The sequence below is a fragment of the Halyomorpha halys genome, unplaced genomic scaffold, assembly GCF_000696795.3.
Source record: "Halyomorpha halys isolate HHAL.00 unplaced genomic scaffold, Hhal_1.1 Scaffold816.1, whole genome shotgun sequence".
Classification (NCBI taxonomy): Eukaryota; Metazoa; Arthropoda; class Insecta; order Hemiptera; family Pentatomidae; genus Halyomorpha; species Halyomorpha halys.
The window spans coordinates 374,219-389,683 of NW_027115406.1; the positions used below are offsets into that span (position 1 = coordinate 374,219).

The following is a 15,465-nucleotide window of genomic DNA, read 5'->3' on the forward strand; positions in this document are numbered from 1 at the left end:
TAGATAATTATACTATTTTATTGAGCCAACGTTTCGCCCCACGTTGCAGGGCTTCGTCAGGGCTAAAAAAGATACAAACACTATAGTTACAAAAAGGAAAACATAAGTGTAAAATAACAGGGGTATAAAATGAAAAGTAAAATATGATAAGAAAAATTAAAGGTTGTAAATAGTAAATGAAAAGGATAATAGTAACAGATAGATAAGAGAAACATTTCTTCTCTTATCTATCTGTTACTATTGCCCTTTTCATTTACTATTTACAACCTTTAATTTTTCTTATTATATATTACTTTTCATTTTATACTCCTGCTATTTTACACTTATGTTTTTTATTTTTTCCTTTTTGTAACTATAGTGTTTGTATCTTTTTTAGCCCTGACGAAGCCCTGCAGCGTGGGGCGAAACGTTGGCTCAATAAAATAGTGTAATTATCTACTATTTGAGTTTTTTTTTACCGCACCCGGACCATATTCCATTCATCTATTATAAATATTATAGGTTACGGTTTCAAAGAGACTTTATCTTCATCAAAATTTCTCATGTAATAAAAATACATATAATAAATACTGGAGTCCTCCTAGGGTCCACCAAGCCACATAAATAGGGGAACCTTAATCAGGTAAAAATCTGGAGCGTGATTCTGACCAAATCACCTCCCTGCACAACCTTTGGCCTAATAACAGTACTTCCTCACAAAGTACTGCAACCTTAACCCTTCGTGGGTTGTACAGGTACAGGTTTTAATTTATATTCATAAATAGCTACTTACAACATAACTGCGGAATTTTTTCAGGAAAAAATTCTGTTATTTAAATTTTACATAATTGTTACGGCACGACAAACCCGCTAGCGTGCCTGGGACTGTTCTTATCACCTAAATTACTACACTATATGATTTAAAAGTTAATTAACATCTCTAAAGACTTGATGTTTTGTTATGCAATAACACCTTCGACTCAACCAGTCTCGTTGAGATAATCTGAATCTACTCTGGTATAACAAAAAATGTTGGTGATTATCTATTTTTATAAAAGATAATTATCGAAGGTGTATTCTCTATACAATAAAAAAACAAGTGGAACGATTTACATGCATGCGATTGCAAATAACTCCTCGCTGTTCCTTAAAGGTTTAAATATATTAAATTCATCGATCTGACCAGTAGAAGAAAACATTATTTGTGGATAACCCCAAAAAATTATAATTTTTTATGTTAAATTATATAAATCCATAAAGACCTAAATGTTCCTTATGTAACCGATCTAGCCCGAACCCGATATCATTCCTTCCATAATAAACTCCCTAACCACCCAAACCCACTAGTTTCTAATTCCTGGCAATCCTCCGAGGCGCCAGAAAAGAAGATGGCCTCGTGACCTTATATTGTAAACTGTTTTTAGAGTTCTACTACTGGGTAGTTTCTCTACATCTTGTATCATATCATTATGTCATTATGATCAAATTTACTTGTATTTTTTATAAAGTTGTAAATATCAATAAATAAATAAATAAAAAAAAATTATGTAAACATGACAAAGTGAAAATTGATAGAATTACCTAAAAAATGAAAAAAAAAAAATCATCTGAAAAGGATCGTGTTTAGAAAAAGATACGGCATTTGGAACTTCGGCTCCATGATTATTTTTTAAATACTCTTGAAGAACTTGACTCTCAAGCATGGTTAGAATAGGTTGGTCACATGTAGATAACTAGGCAAACATTACTTTTCCTGTGGATTGCCTTTAAAAAAAAAACTACTCTTTGCAAGTTTCTGAAGGAAACTCGTTTCTCGAGGAGTAAATAATAATTATAAATGTTTACATTTTGCTAGTAGTGCAAAATGAATAAATGTAAACTACGAAAGGATTTTATAATTAGCTCAATGAGACGGGAAGAAAAATATTTTTTCAAGTTGAAAATACATTTCCTGAAATAGAGTAATAATACAAAGAATGCTCAGTATCTGATTCTAGAATTAGTATTTAGTTTTCATACTAATATTGATTCTATGATACATAGGCACATTAATTTTTGTGATCCCTCTAAAACAGAAAAAAAATCATGGATTAGTAAAACGCAATACGCAAATTAAACATAAATCGAATTGAGTACAGCTTTTTTCTACCGTTGGTACTTGAAGGTATCCAGTGACATACCTATTTGAGGTTTGATGTGCCCATTCTATGAGAACTCTACTTAAATATTTAAGAGATTAAATAGGTAAGAGCAGAATGTAAATTTTTATGTAACTGTTATATTGTTGCCTTCTCTAAAAGCGGTGGCACGGCTCTGATCTTGGATCCGACAGTGAGATTTGAGAACAATGACCTTGATCAAGTGGACATATGGAATTGAGCTCTGGGGCTCTACCAAAGCATCAAATTCCTCCCGCATCCAATCCTTACAATCCAAAATCCTACGTAAAATCCTTGATGCTCCTTATTACGTTACAAATAAACTCATTCACAAAGACCTTAACATTCCATTCGTTGCAGATTTGGCCCAAAACAGATGCGCCTTTTCATTCCAAACTCCTTACCCATCCTAACCCATTAATTCTTAATCTTTCATCCTTAACAATCTCTGATAATCCTCCAAGGCGTCTGAAAAGAAGATGGCCACGGGACCTTCTAATTTAAATTAATGCTTGAAGTACTTAATAACTGATGAGTGGTTCCTTCCCAAGATCCCTTTCCAGTGGAAAGGGGAAAAAAGGAAATTGGGCAGTATAAGACTTCATAGGAGTCTTGGGCCGACGAAAGGGGGAAAAAAAAGAAATTTAGCCTTTTCCTTAAAGAAAAATTCCTCCTTACGGACCATGGAAGTTTCCGAGCTAAGCTCACCACACCTGGCATAAACATCGATCTCCTATGCCCAAGTTGTCGGGTTCCAGAGACCGCCGAACACGCACTACTCGCCAGTACCGCTTATGAGGCACTGAGAGCCAAGATGATGAGGGAGACACGACTCTATGTTTTGACGGAGATCGATCTCCCTGATCTGATGGAGGAAAAAAACTACCCACACTACAAGACCTTCGTGTACAGATGGAAAGAAGCTGTGGACACTTCTCATTTCTCCCTGAGTAGGAGAGAAGAAACTACACCAGCAAGGCCAGAGTCAAAGGACAGAGATGCAAGTAGAAGAGCAAGATATAGATTGATTGCAGCAATTAGTTGTACCCACTGCTTGCCTAAACAGGCAGGGTAGGGTGATAAATAAATAAATAAAGAAAAATTCCACGAGATCTTCAGAGAGAGGCCTCTGGTTTGGATCTCGCGGAACAATACCAGATAGAACAAGGAGCTTCTTAGAAGGCCTAGGTGTTAGCATCGGGGATTTTGCGATCTTGGCGGAAAATATTATTTTGGACTCCCTGAGGATCATACATCATCACCTGCATGGGAAGTAGCTCTAAGATTTTTTATATAATTTTTTTAATAGTTTTTTTAACCTATTTATATGTGTTTTAACTTATTTATTCCTTAGAACAAACTTTTTGTTTTTTAAAATCTAAATATTAGTTCGTTTTTTATCTATTCATTTATTTTGTTTTTTTAAAACTAACCTACTTCTGTGGCCATTGTGTCTATGATTTATTTTTTTATTGCTACCTAATAATAATTTCTATTAATTTGGTTAACGGATCAAACGTGGGTTGCAGATCACTGAAGAGGGGAGGTGTGACAGAGTGAAACATGGGGAGAATAAAATTGTTAAAGACTTATATGAAGCTGCCTATCGAACCGCAGCCTTTGGTAGATCTTTCCTCATCCGTTCCTCTTCTCTATGGAATACCATTCCCTCCTTTATTTGTAGTTCTAATACCCTTCCAATCTTCAAATCCCATTCTTCGATCACCTTCTGCCCACCCCATTCCGGAAGAATAACAATGAAAGTTTCAAATAAGGTTTATATATTTTCTGGTCTTAACGTTTCAGGTTTTCGTTTATACTTGTAGTTATGTATATTAGTAGCATGTATGTCCGATCAAAGATTGATTGGTATACTTCGTTTTATAGCAATCCATTATTTGAGCAGCATGACTAAATAAAGCATTTCTCTCTATATTTCTGCCACTAAATTTTTCGATAGAAAACTGTTAAAATTTTAAATCGATAGATATTATTAAAAGTATTTTTCTGAAAACTAATGGAATTGGAACCAACCAAATTGTTATCTGAATGACAAACTCGAAGTAGTGTGGTATGTGAATGTGTGATGCACCGCAAGATTTTTTTAGTTTCCAGGTCGTTATCTTGAAAAATATGTCATTGATTGCCTACAAAAACAATTCTGTATGATAGTGTTTTTAATTTCACTTATTTATTCAAATATTAAACTATCGCGTAATAATTTTCGGCGTGTTTGAATAACTTACGAAATCAGCTTTCAATCGGTTTAGTGATACAGATACAATAGAATTACTTGTCAACGTTGAATATCCAAGGACAGGCTGGGGAATCTATGTTTTTATGATGGAAATTATAGCTTCCATGCTTCCGTATAGGAAGACCTTGGGATTTCTTTGTATAAGAGAACATTCAAACAATAAAAAAACAGTAATTGAAATTCATGTAATCCGAAGCATATAAGTAATAATTTATTTTTAATATATGAAGGATCACCGATTTTAGTGAAACTTTTTTTGGTAGACTAGGTCGAAAATTATTATACATGTATCCAAAGGGTCCTTCCTAATGCACCTTAGGACCCGAAGAAGACATACTTTATTTCTTATCGCATTTTTATGTTCTACTGCTGAAGACAATGTTTTAATCTATTGTGGAGTTGATCGAAGAGTGCTTGACACTTGGCTTTGCGATTTCCTACTGGGAGCCCTGATGAAGGCTAGAAATTCTGGCTAAACGTTGGCACTATTAAATAAGGTATTTCAACTTATTTGTGTTATATTCTAACCCGACCCCCAACCATCTTATCCTCATATATTTAATTTTATTTTGTCCTACCTTCTCTTTCGGCAATAAGATCCAGCACAATTTTATTTTAGAAGACATTTTTAAATGTTGTAAAATTATCTAATTTCATTTCAAGTTTCATTCATTATCAATGGGCTGATCATATTCTCTTTTCTTTTTTAGTTTTAAATGGTTAATAATAACCCTTTAATTACATCCCAAAATCTCCAATCCAATATCACAAACCTCGGAAAATGGTTTCGTAATTGAAGATTAAAATAAACTCCAACAAATCCCATCAAATTACCTTTACCCTTCGTCGTAAACCTGCCAATCGCCCTACTTACAGTCTCCTTTAATAATGTTGCTCTTATCCCTGTAAAACAGATCTGGTTGAACAACATCTGGACGAACGAATAACCTGGAATCCTCACTCAAGATTGAAACGACATATAACTGTACATCTATAGCGTTTATAACAGCACTTCCTTGACAAACGGTCTAAACTTCCAATTCATTACAAAAGACTAATCTACATGACTGTAATAAGGCCAATCAGGACATACGAAATAGACCTGTGGGGCTCCACTAAACCTTCAAATTCCTCTCGTATCCAATCTTTACAATCCCAAATCCTTCGCAAAATTCTGAACGCTCCATTCATAAAGCAAACTCCACAAAACATTCATAAAGCACTTAATGTTACACAAATGTTACACCTAGCTCGAACCAGATATCAATCCTTCCATTATAAACTCCTTAGCCACCCTAACCTTGCTTCTGACCCTTATTTCTAACCTAGCTTCCTCTTCCATTCCTGACAACCATCCGAGGCGTTGAAAAGAAGATGGCCTCGAGACTTACTAATTTAGAAATATTATTAGAATGCTACCAATGGGTAGTTTCTCTACATACCTGTATCACTCCATTACGATCTTACATCAAATTTATTAAATGTATTTTTATGTAAATACAGTTGAAAATATCATTAAATAAATTTTAAAAAAAAGTTTTAAATCCAAACTCCAATTCCAATCATTCGGATATTTAATGATTGATAATAAAATTTAGAGAAAAACTGGACAGATTCTGTCATAAAATTAATAATCACGCCATTATATAACATTTTCAAACTCTGACTTTTACAGGCAGAAAAATCACAATGATAACAAGACAACAATAAAACAGTGAAATCACTGATGTCATCAGGAACAATGGAAGAAAAAGAACAATAATATCAAGATAAGCACAAATTACAAAGTTTCACTGAAATAAATCGAGCCAGAAAATTCTCCATTGTATTCAGAATATTTTTGAATAAATCAGTCAAAATTTTTATTTAGGTTAACTATTTAAAAAAAAGTAAATAAAAACGCTATACGAAGGTGGGTCTGAAAAGTTTCCGACCTGACAAAAATACAAGACTTTTTTTTTTTTAATATGGTCTCCTAGTAACTCTACATACACACTTCTTTCAGCGATGCACTCATTTCTGTAACCCGTCCAAAAAGTACTCGACGTTTATCTCTGCAAAATAATTGTTCACGAAGGTGATTCCCTCTTCATTTGACGAAAATCTCTGTCCTCATAGGGAACAAAAAGAATTCGCTTGGGGCTAGATCTGGTGACTAAGGCGGAAGGTCAAGCAGTCCAAACCATAATTCGTGGAATTTCGCCATGGCAACCGCTGAAGTATGAGCACCGCCTCGTCTTGGTGAAACAAGATTTTCTTATTCTGAAAATGAAGCCGGTTTTTCGCAAGTACTGCCTTCAGCTTGTCAAGTAATGATGCGTAGTATGCTCCTGTAGTATCCTTTTTGAAGATAGTTGATTAAAATAACTCCATGACTATTCCAAAAAACAGTCGCCATCACATTCCCAACGGAGAGAAGAGTTTTGGCTCTTTTTTGAGACGGTTCCCCCTTTGCAGTCCATTGTTTGGATTGTATTTTTGTTTCGGGTGTATCCAAGTTTCATCCAAAACTCGGATTTATTGCGCCTAAACTGCGCCAATAGAGCGCTGGAAATATTCATTCCAACACATTTTTGGTCTAACGTGAGCAAACGCGGCACCCAACGTGCGGACAGCTTTCTCATTTCTAAATGTTGATTTAATATGTAACAAACAAGTTCTTTGGACATGTTCTTAACCTCTGCTATCTCTCTCACTTTAATTCGGCGGTCGTCTAGCACCATTTGGTGAACTTTGGCGATGGCCGTTTTCGTCAGTAGTTACAGTTTTTGGATATCCCGAACGTTCATCGTCTCTCAAGCTCTTACGGCCACGTTTAAATTCAGCTGCCCAAAATGATTTGCGTAGGCATATTCTCTTTCAAAAACAAATATTTAATGACAGCTCGATACTCAATTTTGTCCATTTTCACAAAAACACTCACATCAACGCACTCAAACGACTGTTACACAAGCACTACGCGTCCAAATTGGCTGAAAATTTGGTGGGTAACCATCAACAGATGAACAACGAAATTCACTTGCTTTTATTTACGAGTTCTGCCATCTACCTAAATCTATAGTCGGAAACTTTTCAGACCACTCCCGTAAAATGAATTAAATAATTGAATATCATTAACTACAGTGGACCCACACTTAATCACGGCCCAATAGATCACGGATTAAGACATCACGCAATCTACCCATGTTCTCAATCATTAAATAGACTTTATATATATATTCATCACATTATTGAACAAATTTTAATTGAAGGAATTAAGCATACTTCAGAACAAATACATAGTTTCATAATTTTTTGTCAAGTTTTCCTGTTTGTTGGGCCCACAAAAATTTCTACAAGTTGATTTAACTAAACCAAAAATTATGGAATCAAAGAAAAATTGCTTAAATAGACTTAAAATACAAAGCCTTTTGAGAATCAATACAGTAATAAGCAAAGTGTTTATTTCGATAAAGAAAATATTTTTTCTCACTGTTTTTTTAATTTTTTGTTTATTAATATAGATGAACAATTTCCGTTTTATAATAAATATTTTGTTATTTAAAAAGTTACAACGAGTTTTTCAATGATTTATGTTCTCATTCCCCCACTATAGCACTGGTTGGTTTCATTTCCTCATGGCCTGGTGTTATATCGAAGGTCCACTTTAATTTTTAGAAACTCCTTTTTTTAGAAGGTGTTTTTGGAGACCATGTCCCTGTCACCAGGCGAAAACAAGCCACTCATACAGCTCTGCAAAGATTGCCGGAAATTTCTTCTTTCTTATTCGGTAGGCTCTCCCACTTCTTACCTTCCACTTGAAATTTGTGTCGGCGTTTCACCTGCCCTTTTAATAATAACTTATAATAGATTTTTCTGTTCTGTTAGAAAGTGGTCGAACAGGCTGCTTCTCAGCACAACCAAGCTAACCTGCCAGCTTTTTCATTGTCATGTATAACAACATGGCCTGCTATCCTATGCAGAGCTAAGGCAGAGGCACAGTCCTTCTTTTCCTCATCATAGCTGCCATATTTCAACATTTTTACTCCATAAGTGATCATGCAATAGCAGGTGTTGATCATTTTTGTGTTTCGGCTTGAGAATCGCTGAAGTTTATGGTGTTTTCATTTCTGTCAATCATGGCTTCCATCACAAAGTAAATAGCCTGTAAATAGCTCCAATAAGAGATGAGAGTCCTATAGTGAACTCTTGGTTATTTTTTATAGGAGGGTGGTGAAGTGGACTTTGTCGTATGTAAATCGACCTTCAGCCTCCTGAAGAAGACTCCGCCAAGGAGCTCAATCAATAAGGTAGCCCTCAAATCACTGTGTGGTTACTTTTGAACAAACCTACTAGCTTTTGGACAGTTTATATGAGACCACATTAGAGAAAGAAATCCATGTCCAGAATCCATTTTGGAACACTTCATATCAAGAAAAAAAAGAAAAAAATTTGTACATGTGTTTTCTTTTTTTTTTAGAACTTTTTTCATGTGGATTACCTCTCCCTCTCTCCTCATATGTCAGAAATGACCAGGAAGGGAGTCATAAAAAACAAGATGGATCTTTTTGTTCTCCTATCATCAAATATAGATACTTAAAGTTTAAGGGAGAATTATTTGAGTTTTTCTGTGGATGATTAAATTAGTTCATTATATAATAATTAATTAAATGAAAAAATTTAGTCGAACAATGGCTAATGCTATTAAAATTACTATGAATGAATTTATATTTCACATAATTGTACTATCAATAACTACTAATTAAAATAATACTTTTAGTTTTATCAATTTAAAAAATTTGACCTTGCAATTTTTCTTATGCACTCCTCGGGGTAACAGGCTCAATGGAAAATGTGTTTTTATCAGTCTTGGAGATGGCTTGGACTCTACCACTAAATATCCAGGATGACTCATGTTTTCAATAATTTGTCTATTTTGAGGATTATTTTCATTTTCTTTCAGAAACATCAATTTTGTTTTTTCATGGAAAAGTAAACTTATCCTAAAACACATTGATTATAATATAAAAACAAACATATAAATACACATTAAGCATTGTTTAAATAATTAATACATACTCGAGAAAAGGAGATCTTTCCCATATATTTACTGTTTTAGCTGTTTCAAAGTCGAAATTATTTTTAACTAACCATACTAGTTCTTGTGTTAAAGTTGTCCCTGGTAAAATTTAACATTCACTAGTTAATGAATTAATTTTTTTTTTATTTTTAAAAATATGAAATTCATATATGTTTGGTTTATATGAGAAATACCTGAACGAGGGAATGTCGAAATCCAAATATCATCGTCTCTCACAGCACAATCAAGAAAATTGTTGACTTCATTTTTGTACTTGCTTGGCATAAGACATTTTGTCATTCCTGCATAATACCAGCCACTCTTTTCAGCCTTGTAATCATTTAAAAGTTCCTTATTAACTTCTGGACTGACTGCTACAACTTTTACAGGCTCTTGGTTCAGATTCTAGAAGTATTTTGGTTCAAAAATTAGGAAATAAATATAAATTAATTAAACACACGCCTGATGGACACTCTCAATGGATTGTGAGCTTACCTCCAGTGGCATGTTGTCTTCTGGCTTGGTGCTGCTGTTCTGAGTTAATAGTATAGCATGTCACCAGTCCTAATGACCATAACAACTGAGATGGTTTTTGTTCAGAGTGCCTTTTATCTGTTATGTAATAGGAATTTCAAATAATAAGAAAATCCTACACAATATTCTTTTTGAATATTCCATTACTAGACTTATATACTTCAAAACTTATTGTTTTATTTATAATGAATTTTTAAATAAGAACACAACTTAATATTAATTATCATTAAAATAAAATAGAGCTTTTAATGAATCTAAAGCTATAATATATTTTGTATATTATAATCTAAAATTATAATGTATTTTCTATATAGCATAGAACTTTTGACTTTACTTACTTTATTTAAATTACAATATTCTGTTGAAGCAAATAAACTTTATTTTAATTTTTTTCTTTCACCTAATATTTTTCAAATTTTAATTTTAATGGTTTTATCTTATCTTTTTAATCTTGTTTGTTGTGAGAAAAAAGATAATTTTTTTTTTTTAATTTTACGCTTTCTCTTGTTGTATTATTTATTTTTTTCTGTTACTTTTATTTTATTTTAGTTTACAAAAATCAAATACAATTCTTTCAGTTTTTAATAGTTTTAAGTTTGTTCACTTTTTTTTCTTAATCTTACTTTTTTTATTAATTTATTATTATTATTATTTTGTATATATTTATTATTATTAATAAAATAGAATATAGTGTTTTATATGATACAATTTTTTAAGATACAAAAATGTTCTTTACTATATGATGAGTGAATAGATAATTCTAATTGAGTAAATATATGAGCAAATTATAATTATAAATTATGGAGTAATAATTATATGGTTAAGATCCAAATAGGAAAATAGCTGTTTATATAAATGTATAATTTTAAAACAAATGTTAAGTTAAATAATTATTTATCTAACTCTTGTATTATCCTACATAAAATCATAAGTTACTAGCTTTTAGTAATAATAATTCATTTATTGCAGTAAAATATACAACAGATGGAGTGAAAACATTTTATTATTAAAAAAAAAAATTTTAATGAAGCTCTGTTCACTGTTACCAAAACCTTAAATAAATACTCTTACAGTAATTTAATTATACATATTATCTTAAATTTATTAATTACTTTTCAGATATAAAAACACAGCTTACCATAATTATTTTTTTCCTAGTTACCTGTTTTCTCAAATCAACTATGAATTACATTTATTTTAGTAAATATTAAGGATCTTGTCCTGGAATACAGGAATCTTCCAGACCAAGGATATTAATTGGTCCACATTGATATTCATTTTTCAGAACGGTGGATAAAAATTAAATTAAAATTTTAGGTTTAAGATGAAGCACCACAAAACTCACAGACAAGTGTGAAAACCTCTTTATATTTTCCCCACTATCTTTATATTTCATGGGTTTAATTTTTGTTGTGAATGTATGGACTGAAGCATTATGAAAATGAAAATCAATAGTACATTGTAATATCAAGAGTTTATTATTTTACACAAAATACACTTTTTATTTTTATAAAAATAACTTAATAATAATGGCAGAAGTATAATATATTAATAAAAGATTCAGCTAACACAAAGTTTATAATTTAGTTTAATATTTTGAATTTATTATTCAATTCCTAATTTTTAAGTAACTGTAATGGAACAAATGATATTCACCTAAACTCAATTAGTAGGTTATAAACATTACATTTACAAAAATGAAAAGTTGCTGGAGATTTTATTATTTTAAACGAACAAACCTAGTTCAGAAACGAATCAATCATATTAATTATTATATCTGTTATCAATATTATGTTCTTTTCAAGTGAGTAATTTATTAATTATTTTCTGCTTTAATCAGCTATAGATTGACTTTTGAGCATCCGCTACTGGAGAGCAGCCGCACAAGACCAAGCTACATGGTGAAGGCTCATTGAGGAGGCCAAGGTCCAAATTGGGCTGTAGCGCCACAAATAGATAGATAGAATTTATAAACGACATTGTTTTTGTGATTAGCTTTCTTTTTCTCTCTTCTTAAGAAACATTATTTTTATCTATTTATTTTATCTTTATTTTCTTTTTTATAACATTGTAAATAGTAAGGGATGGCTTTTGCATGAGACTAAATCCCCATAATCAATTTTTTTTTTTTAAATAAAACAAAAATGTGTCATTTTTGAGAACAACCTTTAGTATATAACAATCACTTCACAGTTCAGCAATTGAACCACCATCATCATTTAAAGCAATGACTTAGTTACTAATACATGACAATTATCGAAAATAATAAATATTTTTCTAAACTTATATATGGATTCGTAGACCTGTGTACACTGCAATAAATTCATATTTTTTTTCACTAATCATTTTCCTACGCAGGAAATCTTAGATCAGTTTTTTCATAGTTTTCATTTATCCATTTTTTAATATCATTTTCAATTTCATCATTTAGCCCTTCAGGTTTTTTTCTCTTTGCACCTAAAAAACAATAAATAAATAAAAATCAGAGATTTTATAAAATGCTATAAAACAAAGCAAACTTAAAGATAGTTTCATACAGAAGCTTAATACCCTGATATAAAACTTATTAATTTTTTCTAATAAAAAATAAATGTCACATACCTGTCCTCACAAATGACTTTCCATCCTTTTCCAAAAGCCCTAAACCTTAAATCGACTCATAATTTACAGCTGGATTTTTAGAAAATGATCTTATGTCCAGATGTTCTGCAAGGGCTTTTACTTTTTCCTTCGGTGCTGGTACTGAAAGGAAATCTGCTATTTTGTAAATGGCAGTCTCCATGTCCTATTTGAAACATAAATAATATTTAATCATTAGAAATTATTTATTTTATACTTATTATTATATAATACTCTAACTTCATCACAAATATATTGATGAGTTCACAGTGTTTCATGTAAAAGTATATTTTAAATATCTTGGACCATTTTTAAACATGGGACATGAATTAAAGAGATAAGTTATCATTATTCTAGGGTGGTTTGTCCGCTAAGAATAACAAATAAATACAAAATTTATATTACAGCATTTATGATCTAGCTGTTGAACCAATACATATTTTCATTCAATCAAAGGAAAGGAAATCTAGGAAATGAAGGAATAAATGAAACTGCATTGTAGGTACAAATTGATAAAAAATTCTATAAAAAAGTAAAAAAAAAAGTGGACAAATCAGACTTGTTTTTTTACTCAGAAAGTTTATCTTAATTACATAATTATCACGATTGAAGCATTTTATAACATCATACTACTTAATAACGATGCATTGTTTGATAAAAATGCATTATCTGATAATAATAATTGAAAGCCACAAGAGAAAAACATTCACTGTCATTTTTCATTTTTTGTTTTATCCAATAAAAGAGGGTGATAACCTTATTATTTCCATAGTATTGGATATCAGTTTCTCTCTAATACCAAGAATTCTGTTAATTTTATCAAATGAATTTTGTAATGATTATGTTTATACTTAAAAATGATTATTTGTATAAAAAAGCTTCCAATAAATTCTAATGGATGGCATTGATAATTATAAATTAAAAGATGGATTCAGATAGTTTTTTCTCTCCATCCTTTAATGATTACTGCAATTACTATTAATGAAGTGAACCTAATTACCTGAGATGGAATTACTGAACTCCTTTAATTTATTCTAATAAGAACAATTATTCAATAACAAACTATTTACTTAATTAAAATATTTCATACGATAGGGCTATAGTATGAAATATTACATTTATAATATATAAATAATACTAATAATAAATAATATAATACTTGAAAGTTTATGTTTTATAGGTTATATATTTATTTATTTTTAAGTTATCCTAAAATATCTAATAAATATTTGATACTTGCAATATTCATACAAATTAAATTTACTTTAGTCATGTCTTTATAAAAAAGAAACAAGACATTTGGATTATTGCGATGTGCCCAACCTTCCAGAATCCCAATATGGGCCCCAAGGAACTGAAAAAAATAAATGTTAAAAAAAAATTTTAAAAATAGTATTATAAACTTTTTATTATAATTTTGTTCCATACCAAGATCGTCTTTAAACTGCTTCCAGAATTTAGAAAATTAAGCACTATAACTCCCTGTACGCCATGTTCGAAGTAAGTAATAATATGATATAGCAACATCCCTACGATTTCTTGCAATATAAATAATCTTAAAACAATAAAAAAAAAGTATGATTAGAAAAAATAGAGGGCACAATTATAAATAAACTTAATCACTAGCAAAACTTTTATAGTCACTAGAAAATTCCTAATATTATCTCATTTATACTTAAGGAAATAAAAAAAAAAAAAATCAGCACCTATCCAACTAGATAGTTCATTGATGACAGGTAATGAAAATTTGGTAACTCCACTTTGTAGAGTATGTAAATTTTTCAGGACAAATAAGTGTTTTAAAAATGTATGTGTTCTAGAGTTAAAACTTGTAATTTTTACAACAAAGAATAATCTTAGTCATTGATTGATAACAGATATCTATGTACTTTTAAATCATAGGCTTACCCTAAAAGATTTCAAGTCATAGACAAATGTCGGAACGAGGTTTTCTAGCCTGCCATCATTATTTAATCATGTTATATAAATTATATTGACACAAAATCCAGCTAGTGAGCCAGGGTCTCGTGTATTACTCAAATTACTGCACTGAACCATTTCCATACATGGCTACCCATGCCTAGGGTGTCCCATACTTATTGGGTATTATAAAAAATCACGAAGCATAAAAGATAAATTAATCAAAACCTATTAATAAATCAACTGAATTATTGAGATATTAAACACAATATAATTCATTCATTAACAAAGTAATATTCAACAGAAATTTTCTTTACAATAATTTTTGGGGATGGGAGGAGGGAGCTTATGACGTGATTACCGAGGGACACCAAATATAAGGATATATACAAGGATCTTGCTGCTACAACTTATTGGAGGGTGAATCTCAAATTTCCAAACTTACAGATCTGGGTAATCATTGAAATTTACCATTTTTGAAAAACTAACCTCTTTTAATAGTATTTATAAGCAATTTTTGGTATAATAGCCTCTTTGAATAATGTTTATCACAAATTTCACAATTTGAAGTAGTTTCTCAAATCTAAGAGCTTCTTAAAATAAAAATCGAAGGTGGGGTTTCTACACAAAATTTAGGCTTACTATCTTTAAAGAAATAGGTTTTAGAGCCTTTGAGTAAAAAACATAATTTTAAAAATAAAAATGAAATTATAAAATATCACTACATTAATAATTGGGGGGGGAGGAGAGAACGAGACAACAAAAATGTTACTGGAAAGAAAATTAAAAAAGAAAACAGACAAAATAACTCCGTCATATCATAAATCATAGGGTGACTAACTTTTAATAACATAAATTACAAAAAGAATCAAACATAAATTAACTAAAAATTATTAACAAGAAAAAACAATTAATGTTTATGTAAATATTTACAAAAA

General features: G+C 30.9%; 1 protein-coding gene and 2 long non-coding RNA genes across 5 annotated transcripts in view; 1 reads left to right on the plus strand and 2 right to left on the minus strand.

The window, feature by feature from the left end:
- The window catches only part of LOC136797031 (sulfotransferase 4A1-like), a 15,502-nt gene extending 5,436 nt beyond the window's left edge, over positions 1-10,066 (minus strand). The window contains exons 1-4 of the mRNA XM_067052455.1: positions 9,950-10,066; positions 9,649-9,859; positions 9,454-9,553; positions 9,179-9,377 (exon numbers count right to left, since the gene is read on the minus strand). Of these exons, the coding sequence (XP_066908556.1) occupies positions 9,179-9,377; positions 9,454-9,553; positions 9,649-9,859; positions 9,950-9,961 (522 nt within the window). The 5' untranslated portion in view covers positions 9,962-10,066. The remainder of the gene's footprint in view (positions 1-9,178; positions 9,378-9,453; positions 9,554-9,648; positions 9,860-9,949) is intronic.
- On the plus strand, positions 4,870-11,914 carry LOC136797032 (uncharacterized). The gene is made up of 3 exons (XR_010844830.1): positions 4,870-4,892; positions 6,071-6,265; positions 11,829-11,914. It is a non-coding gene; the product is annotated as an uncharacterized lncRNA (long non-coding RNA).
- Positions 11,676-14,156, minus strand: LOC106686413 (uncharacterized). 3 transcript variants are annotated; one of them, XR_010844829.1, is made up of 3 exons: positions 14,036-14,156; positions 12,590-12,773; positions 11,676-12,445 (listed from the first exon to the last, which is right to left on the minus strand). It is a non-coding gene; the product is annotated as an uncharacterized lncRNA (long non-coding RNA). The 3 variants fall into 3 exon arrangements; XR_001344009.3 differs by lacking the exon at positions 14,036-14,156 and adding an exon at positions 13,013-13,063; XR_001344010.3 differs by lacking the exon at positions 14,036-14,156 and adding an exon at positions 12,848-13,002.
- Between the last annotated feature and the right edge of the window lie 1,309 nt (positions 14,157-15,465).